Raw genomic sequence first — 22,629 nt, forward strand, 5'->3', positions numbered from 1 at the left:
CTTTTGTGTCTTCAGATCACTACAGTCCCTGCCATTCCCTCGTCTATCACACCAGGCCTATTTCAGAGATTTACATTACCTTCCTTTACAACTCTATATTGCTAGACGCTAACCTTAATGAAGACAGGGTTCGGGGTGCTTGGATGGCTTGGTTAAGCATCTGCATTCGGCTCAGGTCATGATCTCAGGGTCCTGGGATCGAGTCCTGCATTAGGCTCCCTGCTCAGCAGGGAGCCTGATTCTCCCTCTGCCCCCCCCACCCCCCGCCACTTGTGCCCCCTCTCTCTCTCTCCCTCAAATGAATAAATAAAATCTTTAAAAAAAAAAAAAAGACAGGAGTTGTATCTGATTTGTTCATCTCTGTTTAACAGACTTAAATGAGTAAAGACACAGTCCCTGCGCTCCAGGAGTTTGTAAGGAAGCAATATCAGAAACCTAGTACCTTGTTCTCTAGTGGTTAGAATTCTTGGGGCTTGGGGTGGGAGGGATGGGGTGACTGGGTGATGGACACTGGGGAGGGTATGTGTTCTGGTAAGCGCTGTGAATTGTGCAAGACTGTTGAATCTCAGATCTGTACCTCTGAAACAAATAATGCAATATATGTTAAGAAAGAAAAAAAGAAGAAGAAGAATGTAGCAGGAGGGGAAGAATGAGGGGGGGAAATCGGAGGGGGAGAAGAACCATGAGAGACAATGGACTCTGAAAAACAAACTGAGGGTTCTAGAGGGGAGGGGGTTGGGAGGATGGGTTAGCCTGGTGATGGGTATTGAGGAGGGCACGTTCTGCATGGAGCACTGGGTGTTATGCACAAACAATGAATCATGGAATACTATATCTAAAACTAATGATGTAATGTATGGGGATTAACATAACAATAAAAAAATTTAAAAAAATTTAAAAAAAAAGAATTCTTGGGGCTTATGCTCTTTAAATGGCTGTGCTCAGCAAGGAGAAGAACAGAGTGGAAGGCCAGATTTTCCTTGCTTCTCTTCCGTTTTCCTCCATCCCTCCATTCCACTTGTCTCCCATCTCTCCAGTTCTGCCCAAGAACCTGGGGCTCAGATATGGACGCCAAACATCTGTCAAGTAAGCTTGGGATGTTTTAAGGCTTTGCAAAATTGCACACTCTCCATTCCAAGAAATTCTACTTGTTGTCAACTTAGGTGGTCTCTCTGTGCTCAAGACCACAGAAGCTTTTCTATTTTTTCCCTTCTAAACAGCGGTTGTCAGTTTGCGGTGAAAAACAAGATTATCACAAATCCTCCATGTTGTAAATGATTTCATAACTATGCTGGCAGTTTTCAAGGCTCTGCTTTAGTCATTCTCCCTCAGAACTGATTCAGCCAAATAAATGAGCGAGATTAACTTTATAAATCTCCTTGGAAGCACGTGTACTGTCTTGCACATTTACCTGCTTCTTTGGGACTTAGAAATATCGCATCAAAAAAGAGAAAGGTGACTAATGAGAAGTTTCCTCAGTTCTCAGCTGGGATGGATGGTGGAGTGAGGAAGAACTGAGTGCAGAATGTTCTCCGAGAAAAACAGTTTGGCAGCAAAACATTTATTAAGCTGTTACTATGTGCCAGGCACTGTGCTAACTTCTTTACATTCACTATTTCCTTTAATCTACATAATAGCGTTATGAAATAGGTACTCTTCTTATCTCTGTCTTACAGATAAGGAAACTGAGGCTCCAAGAATTTTGGGAAAGTGTGTAAGACATGTAGATAAACAGTGGCTAAGCCACAGCCTCAATAGAGACTTGGCTGTCTTCAAAACTCAAGTATTTAACCACACGGTGTTGTCCCACCTTCCATGATGAAGGACTTACTTTACCATCTGGCACTTTGGCTCTCAAACATGAGTGTTCTGGCTGCAGGAATTGCCTGGGCCTTTAATAGCCACAGCTACAGTAATAACAACCATAATAATCATGAGAACAGAAATAACAGTAGTGGCCCCAACATGTTTCCTTATGCCCCGCCCCAATCCTTGAGATGACATCAGTAGTTCTGATATTGAGCCAGAAAATCTGTATTTCTAACAATCCTTCTGGATTATATGGATGCACATCCAAGGTTGGAGCCCACAAGCACATAAGCCCCTTGAAGCCAGGGTCTACCCACTTCCTACCCACCGTTCAGTGCTATGCATTCCATAGGTGCTTATTGAGCAGATAACATGTAAATGAGTCAGTTCTACTGCTCTAAGGAGATCTTCTGTTATTTCTGTAAGCCCTTTCTTTCTGGACAGTTCCTTGATGCTCCATTTAATTCTAACATCATTGGTCCTTTCTGTTGGGTGGGTCAGCACCTGATTCTTGAGAGGTAGAGAGTCAAGCAGCCGGTGTCGGTGGAGACAGCAGACGCCTTCCTCGTTGAGTCTCTGACATCCCTTTCCCTGTGGAGCATTTGGAGGAGGTGCAGATTAAGTCTGTGGAGGCAAATTGGCCCCTCCCTGTAGCAGAGCAGGCTTTGTTTGATGACGCCGAGGCACGGGAATCAAGAACTCTAAGATTAAGTTGACCTGGCTCCTCGGCAGCCCCGTTGACAAGCAGGCTCTGCACAAGCCTGGAGTGATCCTTGTACACTCCCGTGTCTAACATAATTAGGAAACACTAAACCTCAGGCGTTCAGGCTACTACAAACAGAAACCTTGTTAGAGCTGGCTTATCTGACATCTCGCCTGGTGTCCTCACTTTACCCCTTGCCACTGCAGACCGCGTCCTCATAAATTAGTCACTGGGACTGAGGGCGGACAGGTGAAGGTGATCTCACGTGGACTTCCTTTCTAGAGTGCGATTGGAGCTGCAATGCGTGCAGCGGGCCCCTGAGGACAGACTGCCTGCAGTGCATGGATGGCTACGTCCTCCAGGACGGGGCCTGTGTGGAACAGTGCTCACCATCCTTCTACAGGGACTTGGGCCTCTGTAAAAGTAAGTGTCCGGAGCTCCTGCTCTGTTCTCATCCAGCCTTCAAGACTCCTCCAATTTTTACTGTTCTGACAAGGAGTCTGTGGCAAGTTTCCTTTCTGGCTTTTTGTCCAATTTCTGGTTTCTTTCCTAGGAGCTTTTCTTTGTTCTAGTCAAAATGCCCCCTCTCTCCTTCTCCCATACATGATATTTGTGAAAATTTGAGGTCAGTATGGGAATCTTGGGAGTATAGGGCCACATAAACAGGTATGTTTTGGTGATGACTATGGATTTCTTAGAGCACTGAATAATCCTGTCCTCTAAATGGGGAGGTGTGTATACTCTGGTCATTTGAGCACCTGGAAGGAGCATCATATTCTCCCATCTGTCCCCTGAAGCCCTGCATGTACCAGATGTCTCATCACTACCTTTCTCTGAATGCCACCCCCTTTAGCCTTGATTTAACACCACAAAATCTTCTGACCCTGAAATGCCCCCCAAATGCACAGATGGCACTCCTGGGACCATTCTTGGGAGACTGATAACTGACTGGGTGAGTCAGGAAAGTAAGAGAACCACAGACTAGTTAATAGTAATGATAATGGCTAATACCTGTAGTTTCTAGGTGTGCCTAGTGTTTTCCATTATTTACTTTAATCTTGGCCCAGCAAGCTGAGTGGGTCAGTATGTCCATTCCCATTTTATGAGAGAGAGCACTGAGGCTCAGAGAAGCCGAATATCTGATCCTAAGTCACCCTGCTGGGTAACTAAGAGTAGTCACAACCAGAAGCCTGGCTCCTGACTCCTCGTCTTCTGCCTGGCCCAGCACACCGGGTCATATTGCTGTTTGGTGTCTAATATTGCCTCCCTGCGAGGCCCAGGAGCCCCCTGGAAAGCTATACACAGTTCTGTTGATTTGACTTTTGTCTTTCAGGCTGCAGCAACCACTGTGTCCAGTGCCAAGGTCCCCATGAGTGCACTCGCTGTGAAGAGCCGTATCTCCTGTTGGAAGCCCAGTGTGTCCAGGAATGTGGCAAGGGGTACTTTGCAGATCACGCAAATCGACAATGCACAGGTAACTCGGAGACTGCTGAGTCCCCTGGAAAAAAGTGAGGGCCACAAGTAAATCAGGTGTGTTGATTCTCAGGTAACCAAGGAGAATCTGAATTAGAAGCAGAATGAAAACCCAGACAGCTAGGACTTAAAAATTGATGGCTTCCCATGCACATCTGCCAATTGCTGGTTAAATAGAATATAGAAGTGCAGGCCAATAATTGTCTTGCACAAATCAATATTGTCTCTAAGGGTCTTTATGGAAATTAGGCCAATATTTTATGGAATGTAAGGCTTATGTTGAACTAAGGTGAGGTATCCATTAAGAGCGGATCACCTCTATTGATATGGGCACAGAATTTTCAGTGTGTAGACTAAATTACGGGTGACCCTGATTTTGGCACAATATCCTTGAGTAGGATTTCTGAGGACAATTTAGTGAGATACACTGAACTTTTATCATTAAAGTTCAACCCAAAGCCTTAATCTCCTTGTCCATTGGGTTATCCACGAGAGTTTCTGCAGTTTGTTCTCATCATTTCCTTTAAAACTTGATATCATATGCCCTACTTTGAAGAAAACCTGACATTTAATAATAAAGCCATGACCCTGGCATGGCATTTTACGTTTCACCACATTCCTCCATCTTCATTATCTCATTTAATATTCACAATGAGTTGGTGGTAAAATATGGCAAACACTGGGAATCCCATTTTACAAGTAAAAAAAAAAAAGAAAGAATGGCTTAAGAGTATTAACCAAGGCAACATAAAATCAGATATTATACCCAAGTTTTCTGATTCCAATTCTGGGCCCTTACACTCAACTACCTCTGTATAATAAAATCTTAATTAAGGAAGCAGAAAAATTGGGCAGTAAACACTTGATTTGTAGAAGTTTATTAACTTGACCCAAAGAAATAATCCTAGGGTCCTTTTATGAGCTTGCTCTCCTCCTGCATTTAAAATAATAATGATGATGATGATGATGATGATATGATGATGATGGTGATAATAATAATGATGATGATGATGATGCAGTGGCATTAGTAGTACAGCTGAGTCCTTTTGTATGCCAGGCTCTGTTCTAGTCTCTTCACTTTGTAACACATCCTCCCAACAGTGATTTGCATCAGATGCTATTACTATCCCCATTTTTAAGATGAGAAATCACACCACAGATGATTAAAGGATAAATTGTCCCAAAGTGGACAGCTGATAAGTGGTAGAGCAGGAATGGTACCCAGAAAGGGCCTGTGCTCTTAATCACTGCACACCACCTCCCTTACAAGTCAATATGCCTAACTCTTCATACAATCCGTGTATGTGCAACATTTTCACATCACAGTGCATTAAGTGAAAGCGCGCCTCTGTGTTCGCTCTCCTCCTGAAGGTAGAGCAGCTCCCTGTGAAATTCTAGAGGAAACCGTTGGAATTCCCTGTTGCTGCAGTTGGGGGTCGTGTGTTGCTCGTGCTGTCACTATTTTTCTCTGTCACTGGTGGCCCTCGCTGGCTGCCTGTGCCTTTGCTGTGCCTCACTTACTGTGGCCTTTCTTTGACAGCCTGCCCTCGGGCGTGCTTGCGGTGTACCCGCCAGGACCAGTGTCACCAGTGTGACCATGGGTTCTTTTTGAAGAGTGGCCTTTGTGTTTCCAACTGTGTTCCTGGCTTCTCTGCCCGCTCTAATGAAACCTGCGCTGGTAAGTGCTTCTTGTCAGATGCTCTGCTGTATATTAACCTGTAATTTCTCCATGCAAAGGCTGAGTTTGTAGATACAGTCAGCTCATGTGATATGAAATGCAGGATTCTCATTCTAGGAATACAAAGGAATAAGGAACTGTTTATAGGACATGGACGTTGGGGAAACTCAACCTCTAAGATCTTTGGGAAAAAGAATCTGTGCTTTAAAAGTAACAACTATCAGATCAGAAATTTGGCATAAAACTTAGTTGTGTTTCAGAACTACAGCTATGTTATAGAAAATTACCTATATACATATAATTTATTTGCATATATATAAACTTACAGAGCTAATTATGCCGCGGTTCAATGGCGCACCCTTTGTGGACGTACTGGAGATAAATTACAAATAAATAATGAGTAGTGTGAGGAGACTGCCCCATTAGGGTCATGTTTGAAGCAAATAGATTTCGAGCCACTCTCCTATTAAGAATAGGGTGACATATTAAGGGAATTGATCTAGTCTTGTCCAACACATTAATGGACACTTCACCTTAAACAACAAAAGAGAAGCAAATTTAAATTCAGTCATAATTTTGAACCCCAAAGTTTTATAGCTGAATGAAGCTTGAGAATTATAGTATAGTTGAGCATTCCTCAGCTTTTAAGTGTCAATCAATGACACGAGGCATATTTTAACACCCACAGTCAATCACATTTTCCGTCTCTAAATTTCTGACCTCCAAAGATATTAAGACTTCCCATGGGAAAAAGACATCTTTGGCTCATTTTATTGGGATCCTTCTGGAAACCCCAAGTACTTGAGAGTCAACCTACTCCTCTTGGGACATAATACAAGTCAACTTGTGAAAATGAATTCCACTTTCATTAGAGTAATCTTAGAGTGGACGTAGTCCTCTTGAAACCTGGCATTCCCAAACTGTCCTGTCCGACCTACTTGTAGAAGGAAACATTAACAGTTCAAGTCTGGGCAAAACACCTTGCAGGAGACAGGATGAATTTCACATCATGATCAGATATTTATCCATCAGATGTTTCCTATGGGCAGAGATAGTAAAATTTTAAAACAAAGTGGGTACACTTCACATGAATCCTGAATATAAGCCACTGATAATCATACTTCATTACAGATTAACTGGTACTGTTCGAGCAAATGGTATCAGACGTTTGCTTTTTTCTTTACCCTTAATGGGTCTGATGGTCAGATGTGATCAAAGTATTAGGTTAGGACTGTGGTTCTCAAACTTGGAAGTCCCATTAGGATTGCCTGAGGAGCTTGTGAAGTCACTGAGATGCCCACACCAGAACACCAAAGACAGAATCTCTGATGGTGGAGCTCAAGTATCAGTACTGTTTTAAAAGGTCCCTGTATGATTTTTTATTGTTATTATTGAGATATAATTCACATACCTTAGAATTCCCCTTTAAAGTATACAATTCAGTAGTTTTTAGTATATTCACAAGGTTATGCAACCATCACACTATCTAATTCCGGGACATTTTATTCTTCCTAAAAAGAAATCCAATAACAATTAACAGTCTCTCTGTAGTGCTCCCTTGCCCCAGTCCCTGGCAATCATTGATCGACTTTCTGTCTCTGTGGGTTTAACTATTCTAGACATTTCACATCAATGGAATCATACAATATGTGGCTTTTTATGTCTGGCTTTTTTCATGTGGCAAGAATATTTTCAAGGTTCCTCTACACTGGAACATGTATCAGTACATCATCTCTTTTCATGGTTGAATAATATTCCATTGCATGGATATACCACATTTTGTTTATTCATTCACCAATTAATGGACATTTGGGTTGTTTCCACTTTGAGGCTCTTAGGTATAACTGCTATGAACATTCATGTACAAGTTTTTATGTGGACATATGTGTTCAGTTCTTATGGGTATATGCCTATAAGTAGAATTACTGGATCATAGGGTACTTCTGTTATTGTTTGAGGAACTGCCAAACGGCACCATTTTATGTTTCCACCAGCAATGTATAAGATTTTTAATTCCTCCACGTCCTCAGGAATACTTTTTATTGTCCTTCATAGTGGGTATGAAGTGGTATCACATTGTGGTTTTGATTTGCATTTCCCCGATGACTAATGACATTGAGCACCTTTTCATGTACATAATTATTGGCCTTTTATATATCTTCTTTGGAAAAATGCCTTTTCAAACTCTGCCTATTTTTAAATTGGGTTACTTGTCTTTTACTGAGTTGTAAGAATTTTTTTATATATATTTTGGATACAAGTCCCTTTTCAGATATATAATTTGCAAATATTTTCCTCCACTCTATGGGTTGTCTTTTTCACTTTCTTACTGGTGCCCTTTGAAGAACTTTGGTCCAATTTATCAATTTTTTCTTTTGTCACTCATGCTTTTTGTGTCCTATCGAAGAAAGCATTGCCTAATTTAAGATCACAAAGATTTTATCCTCTATTTTCTTTTAGAAGTTTATATTTTAACATTGAGAATCTGTGTTATTTTCATATGCATTCAGGGTGAGAATCACTGAATTAGAAGGAGGCTTATGGTGTACAATAGTCTAGAGTCTCATTTCTGAATGAACATTACGAGTCTATTTATTAAAAAAACCCAAAACCTTATTAGTGAATATGCCAAGTCTGATCTTTGGATCCTCTGTTTTCCAGGCAAAATATACACTCCTAGTCTTCATGTGAATGGTTCTCTCACCCTTGCAATTGGTTCAATGAAGCCACTGGATTTTCCCCTTCTGAATGTCCAAGACCAAGATGGCAGGGTGGAAGACCTCCAGTTCCATGTTGTGAGCACTCCCACCAATGGTCAGCTGATGCTGTTGAGGAATGGAAAAGAGGTTCAGCTCGACAAGGCTGGCCATTTTAGCTGGAAGGATGTGAATGAGAAAAAAGTGCGTTTTGTGCACAGCAAAGAAAAGCCCAGGTGACTCAGTGTTCTTTTGTTTTCCTCCTGCCTCCTTTCCTGTGCCTCCTGTCAGTGCTTTGCGCCCCGCCCCCGCTTCTCAATAGCTGTCCCTTCTCCTTTGGGGAAGATCAATACTCCAAACACGCCAACGCTTTCAGCTGCCTGTCATTATTTCCCTGTAATTGCTCCGAGAGTATGCTTCTGTTAGAGGCATTTTCATTTTATCACATAATTGTGGGTAATTCTCTGATGTGACAGGAAAGTTCCTAGGACAATTACCCAGTACTTTTGGCCCAACAGAAACAAAACTGGTTATCTACACAGATTTCTACAGCTGCTTCTTCAACATTAGGGTGATATACTGGGAGTGAGCAGTGGCTAGAAGATGGAGCACATGCTTTTCAAAGTGTTATATGGTTCCTAGAATTCCAGAGCGGGAGGGAAACTAAGAGTCACAACTTTTTATTATCCACTTTATGGGATTAATTGTGGTTAATTTTTAAGCCGGATCCAGTTTTCCTCTGATGCCTAGCACACTTCTGGCTGTTTTCCTCACCCCAGCTGACATATGCTTCAGGAATGCAATTGAATGTTAACACTAACCCAGGCAAATAGAATCATGTAATTAGCAGAGTAAATCTGCTAAACAAGAATCAGAGAATACACCCCAAAGATTAGCCTCGTGGATTATCCTTCACCCAGCTCTGCTTCATTAGTCCAGATAATTCAGAGTAGACTATATATGTTAGCAATGGATTCAGATATTCACGGTAAATATTTTCTACTGTCACTACTGGAGATTTTTGTTGTTGTTGTTGTTTTAAGGTTTGGGCTAGGAGATAGGTGGGGGGAAAAGTGATGGCACTTTATTGCAGTTCAGAGCCAGAACCTCGAAAGACCATCTTATAGGAATAAGAACAACTGATACTTACTGAGCGCTGACTATGACCCAGGCATTGTAGCAAACACTTCATGTGAACGCTGTATATTTATGTTCCCAGTCTACAGATAGGAAAACTGAGGCCTTGAGAGTATAAGCAAAGCCAAGTCTCCAATCCCTGGCTCTCTGACTCCACAGCCCATGCCTTTAGCCACTATGATTTCTGCCTCCTGAATAATACTAGGAATAATGGGTGTGCTTCCATCCTCAAGGGGCAAAAGATCCTTGCACAGAGACATATTGCTACAGATGGAACTTAAAACTCAGGCGTCTGATGCCATAGAATCACTTTTCAGATTTATGCTCCAAAGTCCTGCATTCATTTTGCTTCAAGTGTAGTTCTTAATTGTTTGCATTACACACACACACACACACACACACACACACACACACACACGGCTCCGTTCGTGTAGTCCTTTGCCTTGGAATCTTGTGAAAAGTGGGTAAAGTTCATAAAGCCCCCTAGACAACCAAAGTTACTCCTCTTGTCTGTTTCACTTCTTCAATCTCTCATCACCTGTTTTCTTCCAGAGTCAGCTCTGTACCCCCAAACAGGACAAAGAGTGGTGACAATTTTGCAGGGAATTCTTTCAGCACTCCTTTTACTTTGGGGTACCCATTTTAGCATCGGATCTTCTTTATCTAAAAATTCAAACAAAAGAAAGAACAGGAAAATAAGATTGGTAGTGATTTGTGAAAAAAGAACATTCTATAAGTTGCCAAATGATACAAAAACAAAAGGGGCAGCTTGCCATATGGGTTTGTGGTTTTGTTTTTCCTCATGAAAATTTGACCGTGATTCTTCAGCACTGGATTCCTTTGGGGTCAGAGTGCTTCTGGGGAGTACAAGACAACCTGCAAATACGGCCCATGGTGGCAAGCGGAATGCTAAGCAGTTATCAGAACCTCAGTGCCACCAAAATGTCATTGTCCCCCCGTAGGTTAGGAGTAACCACCCCTTCTTATTTCTTTCTGTTGCTTCCCTCAATTGCTTTCCCTGGATGTCTGGAGATGGGAGTGAAGAGGGACAAGGACCTAAATGGGACAGAAAATCAAGGGGAGGATGAAATGGGAGGGGAGACAAGATTTTTTTTTTTTTTAAATCAGGTTTATGGAGGTCTATTTTGGGTTCAATAAAATCCCCCATCTTGAAGTGTACTGGTCTGTGAGTGCTCACAAATGTGGACATTCTGGCAGTTTGAAACCACAACTGCAAGCAAGGTTTGAAACAGTTTCATCAAACCCCCAAGCTCTCCTTTTTACTGGGACTCCCTTCCCTCCAGTTTCTGGCAACCCCTGATCTGTTTTTTACTCTTACTCTGATAGGTTCCTTTCCATTCTCCAATTTAACTATTAGCCTTCACTATATTACTAACCTGTCTTGGCCAAAAACTGGTTTTTCAACCATTTATATAGTCCTTTTGGAAAAATCAAAACCAAAAAGTTTATGTAATTGTTACATTATTTTGAGATCGGAGAATACACCGTAGTTTTACCTGTATGTCACTGTGTTCATCTTCATCTGGTTATTTTCATTTATAGTATGAATATTATATCACTGTAGTGGTTTGATCTAATTTCTTCCATGCACATAAGCTGAAGATATTTTTAATCTTTGTTTTTCTAGAGACTAATGACTGCATTTTCTCATTCCTTTCTTGGGGACTTCTTTTAGGAAAGGTTACTTTTCCCTGAAAGTTAGTGACCAGCAGTTCTTCTCTGAGCCACAGCTGATCAACATACAAGCATTTTCAACACAGGTAATAACAATGCTACACAATTAATAATTTCACATGCGTGAGTCAAGGTTTCTACTAGTTATAGCAAAAATGACCTAAATTAAGCTAGTCTCAGATTCTCCATGAAATACCACTGGAATAATTTTTAGAACTTGTGGATCCGAACAACAGCAACAACAACTAATTGCTAATATGTCTATAGTTTTCTTCTTTGTATTTTTCATTTAATCCTCATGACAGCCGTATGAGCTGTTGTTTTCCCCAACTTACAGATGAGGAAACTAAAGTCACAGGGAGGTTAAGTAACTTGTCTATGATGAGATAGCTAATAAATGAAGAGCTGAGATTTGTGCCCAGAAAATCTGGCTACAGAGTCTGTGCTCTTGCCCACCAATTTATGGTGCCTTACTTTACTATACTGAATCTGATACCAGCCCTTCAGAATAATTTGAAACTGTTCCAGTTGTTAAGATTTTCCTTATCTTAGGTAAAGGAGTTTGTTTTGCCTAAATATTTCTCTCTCAGGGATATGAAATTATATTCAACTACTTTTGCCTATCTGTCATGTAGCTGGGCTACATTTTCATCAGTTTGCCATAGGTAGAGCATCTCATTAAGGATCTACTTAAATAAGGTGCCAGTGTGGTCATCAGCCAAACAGAAGTCTGAGGAAATCATGGTAGATGCTATAAAACTCAGTGTGATGGCTCTTCTGTTCCCATCACTCATCTCTGTCAAGATGTACTTATGTGTCCAGAATACATATAGCTGTAGATGGTCTGAGTAACTGAGCTTGAGGGATTGAACAGCTGAAATGTGCAAAGAGAATAAGAAGATAGATAGAGTCTTAAGTTGTGAACAACAAGACAGTGGGATATCAGCCTGGGGAACCAAGACTACCTAAATATCCGGACCTCAGTGGAGTGTTAGTCATGATTCAAGGAAGGACATGAGATTATTGTTTTAAAACTGATTTTTTTTTTTTAAAAATTTTGGTCCAAACATGAAAAGACCATGGACTGTGGATAATACAGACATAACCCCGAAGTGGCTCCCAAATGGTGTTCACAGGCCGGCTCTGCTCTTCTTGATGGCATTCTTACTTCAAGGGTGACTGAAGTTGAGGGATGATTAGAAATTGATCTGAGGTTCATTTGACCTCACTGTTGGGCTAAGAGTATGAATTTTGTTTTAATTAAAACTGAAACACGTAAAAAACAAAAAACAACGAAAAACTAAAGCATGTGATCTCTGTAGGTATGGGCCAGAGGGCCACATCAGGTCTGAGGACTGTCTGACTTAGAAGTTCAGTTTTGTTCTTTTTGTTTGTATTACTATAGTTACTCTAATTAGGTGAATTAGAGACAGGGTAGGTACTGGTAAGTGCCTTTCTCATCTGAGACAGTGAGTTCCTATGGTTCCCTGAGTTTTGTTTGCTTGTCTTCCCCAAAGCAAGTGAGTAGATAGTGGCAGCATTTTTAAATTTTATTTATTATGTGAGAAACTTGTTTCATTTTGACTTTTTTTAAAATGGAGTTTTAGAAATTACTTTGAACTTATTTTTGTTCCTTTACCTTCCTGTGATATTTCAATATGGTCTTGAACCTCCCTGAGATTTTCTCATGCGAGTTAATTTGGTCTTTTCCATTTATGGACATCACTTTCTGACCACTCCTCTTTCAGAATCCAAGGGGCCCTTCATCCCCACGTATCTAGAATCACAGCTTCCGTATTCTCGCTTGGGAATTCTGAGGCGCAGCTGTCATCTAGCTGCCTACTATGTGACTATTACAATGACACATTAGTTAGACATTACTCCAATAGATACTGAAATTTCCACGAGGCCAGGAAGGGTAGTTTTAAAAGAAAGTTTTAGAAGAGAGCCATTTGGATTAAAGAAGGCAATGTGCCGAAAAAAGTCCTAGATGGTTCAACTTCAAACAATATAAAAAACTAAGAATGTTTTCTTTGGCTTCTGGCCTCAATTTTTTTTTTTTTTTTTTTTGGTAATTTTTTATTTTGTGGTTCATTAACTTTTATCTTTATGAAAGAGTATTTTATTTGCTTACTCAAGTTGGTGAGGGGAAACGTGATAATCCTGAGAAAAACATCTGAAAATTTACCACATGAATTAGCCAGGTGGTTGTTTTACCCAGACCGTGATCTTATCAGGCTTTAAAACCTGAGTTGGCCCTTCAAGATATGAATGAGATGGATTAAAGAAAATTATTGCCTGGGACCAGATATTGCATGATTTCAGAATCAGAAGTATCTTACCCCAAGTGCAATGTAGCTGGAGTGAAGTGCTCAACTCCCAACACAAGTGCAAAACTTCCATGCCTCTTACTGTTCTCTCTTGGAAGCAGACAATTGGTTGGGATCCCTGACTCTGGGCTGATTTCAGTTACAATGCAGGGGATATAGTGTAAATCCAGATAGCAGAGACTTCCGAGATTCGGAAATAAGTAGCTCATCTCAATTGCCTCCAATGGCCTTGACATGTCTTGAGAAGCCTCCAGAACCAGAAGTGTGAAGTAATCTCACTTGCTCTGATTACTATGACTGCCCACACCTCTGACAGATACCTTGACTCTGCCACAGTTTGGCACTTTGCTGGAGCATCAAGAGTTCCTTCAAAAGCATAGAATTATCACTTAGGTTGTGCACAACTGTATCGAGTCCACTGGGTGGTCCTCTCTTTTCCTGCTAAATGACTTCTCCTCCTCCTTCCCTTCAACTCCTCAGGCCCCCTATGTGCTGAGAAATGAGGCCCTCCGTATTAGCAGAGGAGAGAGAGGAACCATCACTACCCAGCTGCTCGACATCCGAGATGACGACAACCCACAGGATGTCGTGGTCCAAGTGCTTGGTCCTCCACTTCATGGCCAATTGCTTCAAACACTTCAGTCCCCGGCAACCCCAATCTATCAATTCCGGCTGGACGAACTCTCCAGGGGCCTTCTCCACTATGCTCATGATGGCTCAGAGAGCGTATCTGATGTTGCAGTCTTACAGGCCAGTGATGGACATTCCTTTCGAAGTATACTGTTCCATGTGAAGATGGTGCCCAAGGTAGGTGTCATTCCTAGAGCTGCAATTTCCTTGCAGCTAGATATGAAGTTTTGTTGATGATATTATTTTGCAATATTCATAAAGTTAAGATATGGATTGGTATTTATTCAAACACTTATTAAGCATCTGTTACGGAGATAATTAGGATGTTCAAAGATTCATAGAACACAATGCCTTGTTGTCCACTGATGCTTTTGTCACCTGCCTGAGCATGATCACAAGAATCAAGTGCACCCCTGTTTTTGTCTGCCCTTCTGCAACAGCTCATGCAATGTGAAGCTCATAGTCGGGTTAGGAGGATGAGGAAACTTTCTCTTTTAGTAATCACAGGAACTCTCATCAGCCTGAGTCATTCCTGTGCCACCTCCATATGTTTTTGTCTTGTCCACGAGTACCTTTTCTATTATTTACTTAATATTTTTCTTTGTATCACCTTTTTTATTGTGGTCTCATCCTAATAAATGATGTATATGAAATCATGGGCTTAATGTAGAATTATACTTCTACAATATTAAAATTAATACTAATACATAACCATTTTTTAAAATATTCATCCACATTGTACATAGAATGTTCTTGGATACTATTAATGGGATGACTATCACGCTTTGGGAAATACTGGGCTAACCCATGCTAGATCCAAGAGACCTATTGAAAAACATTTTCAGAACCATTTATTACTTGATGATATTTCACTAGAAGCTCTTTTCTCTGTTATAGCAAGAATGACTCTTTCCCATGGTGATAGATTGGGAGACTTATCATTTTTATTGAACTTTTCATTCCAAGTATCAGTAGCCACTGAAGTGTCATTAACGATTAGCTAGAGAGATTGATTTGCTGAGGACAGTTTAGAAATGACTTGTCACTTTCTCACTGAAGATCACTCAAAATTTGCGATGGATCCTTGTGAAGGTGAACAGCTGAATGTAACATAGTCTGCTGGCTAGTTTCTCGGGCTGTTGTCTCATGATTTGCAGCTAATGAAAACAGTGATGGTGGCATGAGATAGATGGGAGTAAGTGAAGGCTGATTATGAGATAGTTGGCAGATAGCCACTTTGTAGCTAATCCTACTTATCACCCTCTTGCAATGGCCCTGGGAGATGAGGTTTAGTTCTGAAGAGATGAAGTCTAGACAGACACAGAAAGTTTCTTTTCTTCCTGCTTGGTTTCTTTCCAAAGATTGTTACAGGATTTCAGCGCAGCACTAGCAGCTGCCTTTCGTATAGTGGTTTCAATCTCCACATTTGGAGCTCGGTTCAGTATATGGCACTCTCATTTTGTATGCTATGGTCTAAGGTTGAAGAGTATTTCTAGGATTTTCACTCCTTTGACTACCAAAACAAAACAAGGAAAAATGAAAGTTTAATTTATAAATAAGACATAAGCACAGAACTTGAGACTCCTTGTAGTGCTTATAACTTGGGATTCATGTTGGTATTTACAGTGTCTGTCCCTCCTGCTTCCTCCTGCCATCACTCCATCTCCTATATTGTTGTGCTTACATGTCCGTCAGGTGAACTAACGGCTTCTAAGCCAGTGAATGGGATAACGAAACCAGCATCCATCAGGATGTACTAATAAATTTGAACACTGTAATACTGATATTTTACAAATGCGTACTATATTTCCTTTCAGGAATTCAAAGTACTTGTTCTTTATATCTATTCTACTGATCTTTACAATATCTTAATGAAGAAGGGTAGAAGAGAGGCCATATGACCTTATTTCTTCTAAAAGAAGTCCTATGGGTGGGAGGTGTTTTTGTTTTTTGTTTTTTATCTTTTTTGGGCACTAATGCTTGATGTAAATTATTTCATTTGATGTTCATGATCATTCTAGGATGTTTGTACAATTATTACCTCTAATTTTCCAAAAAGGAAACTGAAGAAAAAGTTTAAAAGCATTTTAAGAAGTTTAAAAATGTTTGTTTGTGATAAAGGTATTTCATGCTGGAGCTGTGATTTCGACTCAAGTGTGTTCTGGCTCATCACACTTAACCCACATGGCTTTTTTCATTCTAACCCATATTTTTCAATGTATTGGTCATATATATTCTGATCCCCCTAATGGACAGAATCGAGACAGCAATTCAGTCATTTTCTCAATGTCCTATCCAAGCAGGCTGGGCCCTAAGCCTCCTGGAATCTTCCCTCTGGACTGACCACATCTTGTTACAGGTGAAGCTATTTATAATCATAAGTCTACTGGAGCCCAAGAAGAAAAAAATTGCCTCAGCTGTTAATGGCTTCCAGTACATGTATAGTCAGACATGATTGATTTCATTCTGATAGCCACTTCTGAAGATGGGCATCCAAGTCCCTACCCTGAGGCTGCCTGTGTATTAAATTTGGAGTCAAGCCAATTACTGGCTGATGTCTACCTGGTGGTTTAAATGGAGTGGCAAAGGGGATTAGGTCTGACTCCTGGGGAATGGATGTACAAATTAATCCCAGTGTTGTTCAGTAGAAAACTTAACCTGCTGACACAGATGGAAGGAGAGGGAGAGGTAGAAAAAGAAAACTTTGTGTGAGCAGCAGCTATTTTAGTCTTCCTCTCTTAAGGCACATCGTAGGACCTTAGCACATTTTTGCTGGATGGGTAGATACTTGGAGGGATGCAACAGCTTGAGTGAGGCTGATTCCCATGTTCCTACCTTTGAGTCCATCTCTTACGTCAGATGAGAAGCCTTCAGGCCACCTCTGCTAATGTTGGGGTGGCCTATCTGGGATGAAGGGTAGGGGCTGTCAGTTCCACTCTCATTTTTCAAGTTCTGCGTCACTTCCTCCAAACTTTCATCCTTGGCCTGGCACTGAGGAAATTTGCTGCCCTCCAGGCTTACGCTGAGTCGCTGAGGAGAAAATAGATTCAGGACTGATGTTGAAACATGCTCTGTTGGGGGAGGAGGCAAAAGAAATCAAAAAGATTAAAAGGTAATAAAGAATGCTCTGCTGAACAGGCTTTCATTAATTGGGCAGATTACCAAACCCGAGCCTGCTAGAGATATGATTTTAAAGCAATTTGGTGTCTAATAAGGGCTAAAATGTGGGCAAGGAAAAGTCATGCTTATTGGTGGGTTTCTTTCCACTACCAGGCTTTCAAGAAATTACCTTCTTTTTCTTTTTTTTTTTTTAATTTTTTCTTTTCTTTTTTTTTATTATGTTATGTTACTCACCATACAGTACATCATTAGTTTTTGATGTAGTGTTCCATGATTCATTGTTTGGGTATAACACCCACTGCTCCATGCAATACGTGCCCTCCTTAATACCCATCACCAGGCTAACCCATTCCCCACCCCCCTCCTCTCTTTTTCATTAATTAAGGCATCTCTGGAAATCATGCCTCTTTTTCCACTTTGGCAATAAATCTGATGATCTTTGTGACCTCGTTTGTTGTTGTTTGAGTAGTTACTTTCTGCCACTGGGTAATGCTTTGATATGAAAAGCCCCCAAGTATCATGCTATGAACTGGATGGAAAATTCTGTTGCTAAGAGTCCTCTCTGGCTGTTTGAACTTGGTAAGGCCCATGTGCAACTAAAGGCCCTATTTTGTTTTCCCTCAATTTTCTTAAAACTTGTCCTCCCAGTGGTGGTCTGGCAGGGATACCGTTTGATAATAAGGGTGCTTGTGACAATTAGAAGTATGGCACAAAAATGTTAATTTTTTGAATAAGAGTCTATCTCATAAATAAATAAATCCTTACCACATGTCAGGGTTTCACCTTTTTTTTTTTTTTTAAAGACTTTTATCTATTTATTTGAGAGAGAGAGAGAGAGAGCGAGCACAAGCAGGATGAGGGTCAGAGGGAGAAGCAGACTCCCTGCTGAGCAGGGAGCCGGACATGGGACTCGATCCCGGGACTCTGGTATCATGACCCAAGCTAAAGGCAGACACCTAACCACCGAGCCACCCAGACACTCCAGGGTTTCACCTTTTATGGACTTACTTAGCTTGTTCAATTTGGCATCTTATAAGATGTATTGCTCAGAGTATACGTTCAAAAAATGTTTGTTGATTACAAAATTTTGTTTGTTTATAAAGTAGTTGAAATCTACATGGAGAGAAGGTTCTGTATTCTTGACCTGAAGGAACAGAGCTTCTGAGGAGCGTACACACACTGTCCAAACACACAAAACAGTCCAATTATCTTTCCATCCTTTATCCTGGTAAATAGAATCTAAGTTTCACCTTCTATGTCCACCCTACATGATCCTTCCTTAAAATCCACAGTGTCCTTTAAGGTTGCATTTTAAAAGCTATGGTATAAATGAGCCTTTGCAAATTAAGACTTTTTTTTAACAGAATAAAATATTAGGATTGCTATTACATCCAATTATAGTCATTTTCTATTTGATTAAGTTTTAAAATTTTTTAGCTTTAGTAGTTTGGCCCAGGGTTAGGGTACACTGTCATTTGAAATGATCATTTATGCCCCAACATTTATTTTAGGGGAGGGAGTTTTCATTTTATTTGTGAGATTTTTCCTTCTAATGATAGAAGCTACTTCTGGTTTACAGCATTAATATTTTTATTTGTAATACAATATATAATGGCTAAACTTTATTGCCAACATTTCTGTATGCCCATTGTTCTATGAGATGAATTAGAAGAACTATTTAATTTAAAGCACTCTTTTGATTATGCCCCCATAATCCCTTTTTGGGATTTCATTGCTTTCTAATGTGGTACCCCGAAGGATATATAAAACATTACTAGGCAGGAGATTATTCAACTCATGTTATGGCTAATTTCTTGAGCTTACAGGGATATATGCACCATTGTGCAGAAGAAAAAAAAACTACAAGGAGATAAAGAAATTGCAAAATGTCAAAATCATTGGGGAAATGAGGTTAAAATTTGTTTGGCTCTTCTGGACACTTTAACTGTAGAAAAGATGGTGTATAGCCTTCTATTCATCTCTTCTTGTACCTTCCCTGGACTCTCTCCCAGAAGAAAGCAACTGATAAAACCATCTTCATCATAATGAGTGGGAAGAATTATACTTCTTTCCCTTAGACAGTTGTCTGTTTCTTCTTAAGTATTATAAACAAATAATTCAGAAACAGAGGCATGTATAGTATCTGGTTATAAATATAAATATTCTAAAAGACCTGTCTGTGGGATTTCAGGAGAACCACTCTAGACCCAACACTATTTCTTTTTTTTTTTTTTAATTTTTTATTGTTATGTTAATCCGCGTACATTACATCATTAGTTTTAGATGTAGTGTTCCATGATTCATTGTTTGTGCATAACACCCAGTGCTCCATGCAGAACGTGCCCTCTTTAATACCCATCACCAGGCTAACCCCTCCTCCCACCCCCCTTCCCTCTAGAACCCTCAGTTTGTTTTTCAGAGTCCATCATCTTACCCAACACTGTTTCTATCCTGAGCTGTGCTTCTCCTACTTCAGCATGCCTCCACATCCCCTGGGGATCCTGTTTAAATACAAGAGGAAATGCATCAAACTACAAAGCTGCACAGCAAAGTAAACAGTCAACAAAATGAAAAGGCAGCCTACCGAATGGGAGAAAATATTTGAAACCATATATCTGATAAAGGATTAATATCTAAAATATATAAGGAACTCAAACAACTCAGTAGCAAAGTAATCATCATCATCATCATCATCATCCAGTTAAGACTTGGCCTAAGGATCTGCACAGACCTTTGTCAAAAGAAGACATACAATGGCCAATAGGTACATGAAAAGGTGCTCAACATCATTCATCATCAGGAAAATGCAAATCAAAATGACAATGAGATATTACCTCATACCTGTTAGAATGGCTATTATCAAAAAGACAAAGGATAACAAATGTTGGTGAGGGTACTGGGAAAAGGGAACCTGTATACACTCTTGGTGGGATTGTAAATTGGTGCAGCCATTATGGAAAACAGTATGGAGGTTCCTCAGAAGATTAAAAACAGAACTATCATATGATCCAGGAATTTCACTTCTGGGTAGATATCTAAAGGAAATGAAATCTGTGTCTCAAAGAGATATATGTACTCACATGTTTATTGCAGCATTATTCACAATAGCCAAGGTATGGAAACATCCTAGCTGTCTCTTCATGGATAAATGGATAAAGAAAGGGGCACCTGGGTGGCTCAGTCGGTTGAGTGACCAACTCTTGATTTCAGCTCAGGTCATGATCTCTGAGTCCTGGGATCAAGACCCACACTGGGCTCCACACTCAGCGGGGAGTCTGCTTCAGGATTCTCTCTCTCCCTCTCCCTCCCTCTGCCCCTCTCCCCACTCGCTTGCTCTCTCAAATAAATAAATCAATCTTTTTTAAAAAATGGCTAAAGAAAATCTGTTCTACATATATAATGGAATATTATTCAGCCTTAAAAAAGGAAATCCTGCCATTTGTGACAGCATGGGTGAGCTTGAAGAACATTATGCTAAGTAAAATAAGCCAGACACAAAAAGACAAATTCTGCATGATCTTATTTATATTTGGAATCTAAAACAGTCCAGCTCATAAAAGCAGAGCAGAATGGTGGTTGCCAGGGACTGAGGTAGGAGAAATGGGGAGATGTTAGTCAAAGGTAGCCAAAGGGTATAGTGGTTCAGTTACCAGGGATGAATAAGTTCTGAAGATACAACATATAGCATCGTGGCTATACTTAATACTGTATTATATACCTGAAATTTGCTGAGTGGGTTGACCTTAAGTGTTTTTACCACATGCACACACAAAAGTGTAGTTATGTGAGGTGATAGATTTCCTAATTAGCTTGAATTTCACAACGTATACGTATATCAGAACATCACGTTGTGCACCTTAACTATCTACAACCTTTATTTGTCAAATATACTTCAGTAAAGCTGGTGAAAAAAAATAAAATGCAGATTCTAAATCAGAATCTGGGGTGGGGCCTGAGATTCTGAACTTGTAATAAGCTTCCAGATGTTGCCTTTGTCCTAACACTGACATATAAGGGGTACTGTCTCCTAAAGATTTACACTCACACAGGAATTAGAGAATTGTATTGGTAAAGTGTAGCCAAGATAGAAATGTAGTGAGAGAGACATCTGGGGACATGCATTCAGGTCCCAGTACTTACTTGCTTGGAATATGTAAAAACACATTGCTTCGTCAGTCCCAGAATGTGGTTGTTGGTGTATGACGGATTTCTGTAACCATGATCAAACTTGACGAGGCTGCTTCTATTAGAGAGATTTCTAGCAATTAAGACACTGGGTCGGGGTGCCTGGGTGGCTCAGTCATTAAGCGTCTGCCTTCGGCTCAGGTCATGATCCCGGGGTCCTGGGATTGAGCCCCGCATCGGGCTCCCTGCTCCGTGGGAAGCCTGCGCTCCCTCTCCTGCTCCCCCTGCTTGTGTTCCCTCTCTCGCTGTGTGTGTCTCTCTGTCAAATAAATAAATAAAATCTTTAAAAAAAAAAAAAAAGACACTGGGTCTAAGTGTACTATGTTTTATGAAACTCTTGCTGAAGTTAATAGGGATTTTCCCCCCAGAATTCTGGGGGGGGGGAATGGAGGAAAATTCTTGGCACATTTGGATGTTTTTGTAACTAATATGCTATATCAGTTGTGAAAGGAGAAAATTCTTGGGAGTTTGCTGCTGAGCACTGATCACCATAGAAGGTGACTTTGCTGCCGTTCGCCTGGGCACTATTTGACTCGGCTCCCCGGTAATTGTGGTGAGAATAGCTATGACCACCTCTTGTCGGGGGCAAATGCTCTCATGTCAAGTGACTGTGAAGGCATATTTGTTGCCTTCTGCTCTGAATATGCCCCTCCTGGGAGTGGTGTTTGCTCTGTTCTGTTTATTGGCATATTTGAAAGTAATAACGATAATTTATAAAAACATCCCCTTTGAAATGCCCCATTTTAAGATACCAGATTTATTCATTTTTAAAGTATGAAAACAAACTGAAAGCTGAAGACAGGCAGGCTCACTAATCTCCTTCCGTGGAAAGTGTCAGTTATGAGGCTTTGGAAGAGGTGCACACCTTGCAAATCAGTAATGGCAACACTTTTTTAATGACATTAGCTTTAGCAATTAAAATGGTTGCCTTCTCAGGAGTGCTAAAGAGGTGATTTCTTCCAGTCAGCTATTCCCAACAGTTGTTTCTAAGGCTTCACTTTCAATCAGTCATCAAGGCCTGTCAGTTTGGCCTCTAGTGTTTCTGGAAACTGTTTCTAACTCTCCATTCCTGCTGTGATGACTTTTTCATCTTCTCTCACCTGAGCCATTACAAGAATTTGTAAAATGGTTTCTACAGCCCCAGACACATGTTGGTTCTAGCCCCTTCCATCT

General features: G+C 40.5%; 1 protein-coding gene across 3 annotated transcripts in view; it reads left to right on the forward strand.

Annotated features, from left to right (window-relative positions):
- The window catches only part of FRAS1 (Fraser extracellular matrix complex subunit 1), a 404,600-nt gene that overhangs the window by 253,825 nt on the left and 128,146 nt on the right, over nt 1-22,629 (forward strand). For all 3 annotated transcript variants that reach the window (XM_036104730.2, XM_078068823.1, XM_078068824.1), the window contains 6 exons: nt 2,795-2,935; nt 3,846-3,986; nt 5,526-5,663; nt 8,325-8,595; nt 11,193-11,277; nt 14,002-14,328. In XM_036104730.2, the coding sequence (XP_035960623.2) occupies nt 2,795-2,935; nt 3,846-3,986; nt 5,526-5,663; nt 8,325-8,595; nt 11,193-11,277; nt 14,002-14,328 (1,103 nt within the window). The remainder of the gene's footprint in view (nt 1-2,794; nt 2,936-3,845; nt 3,987-5,525; nt 5,664-8,324; nt 8,596-11,192; nt 11,278-14,001; nt 14,329-22,629) is intronic.

Source organism: Halichoerus grypus, chromosome 3 (genome assembly GCF_964656455.1).
Source record: "Halichoerus grypus chromosome 3, mHalGry1.hap1.1, whole genome shotgun sequence".
NCBI lineage: Eukaryota > Metazoa > Chordata > Mammalia > Carnivora > Phocidae > Halichoerus > Halichoerus grypus.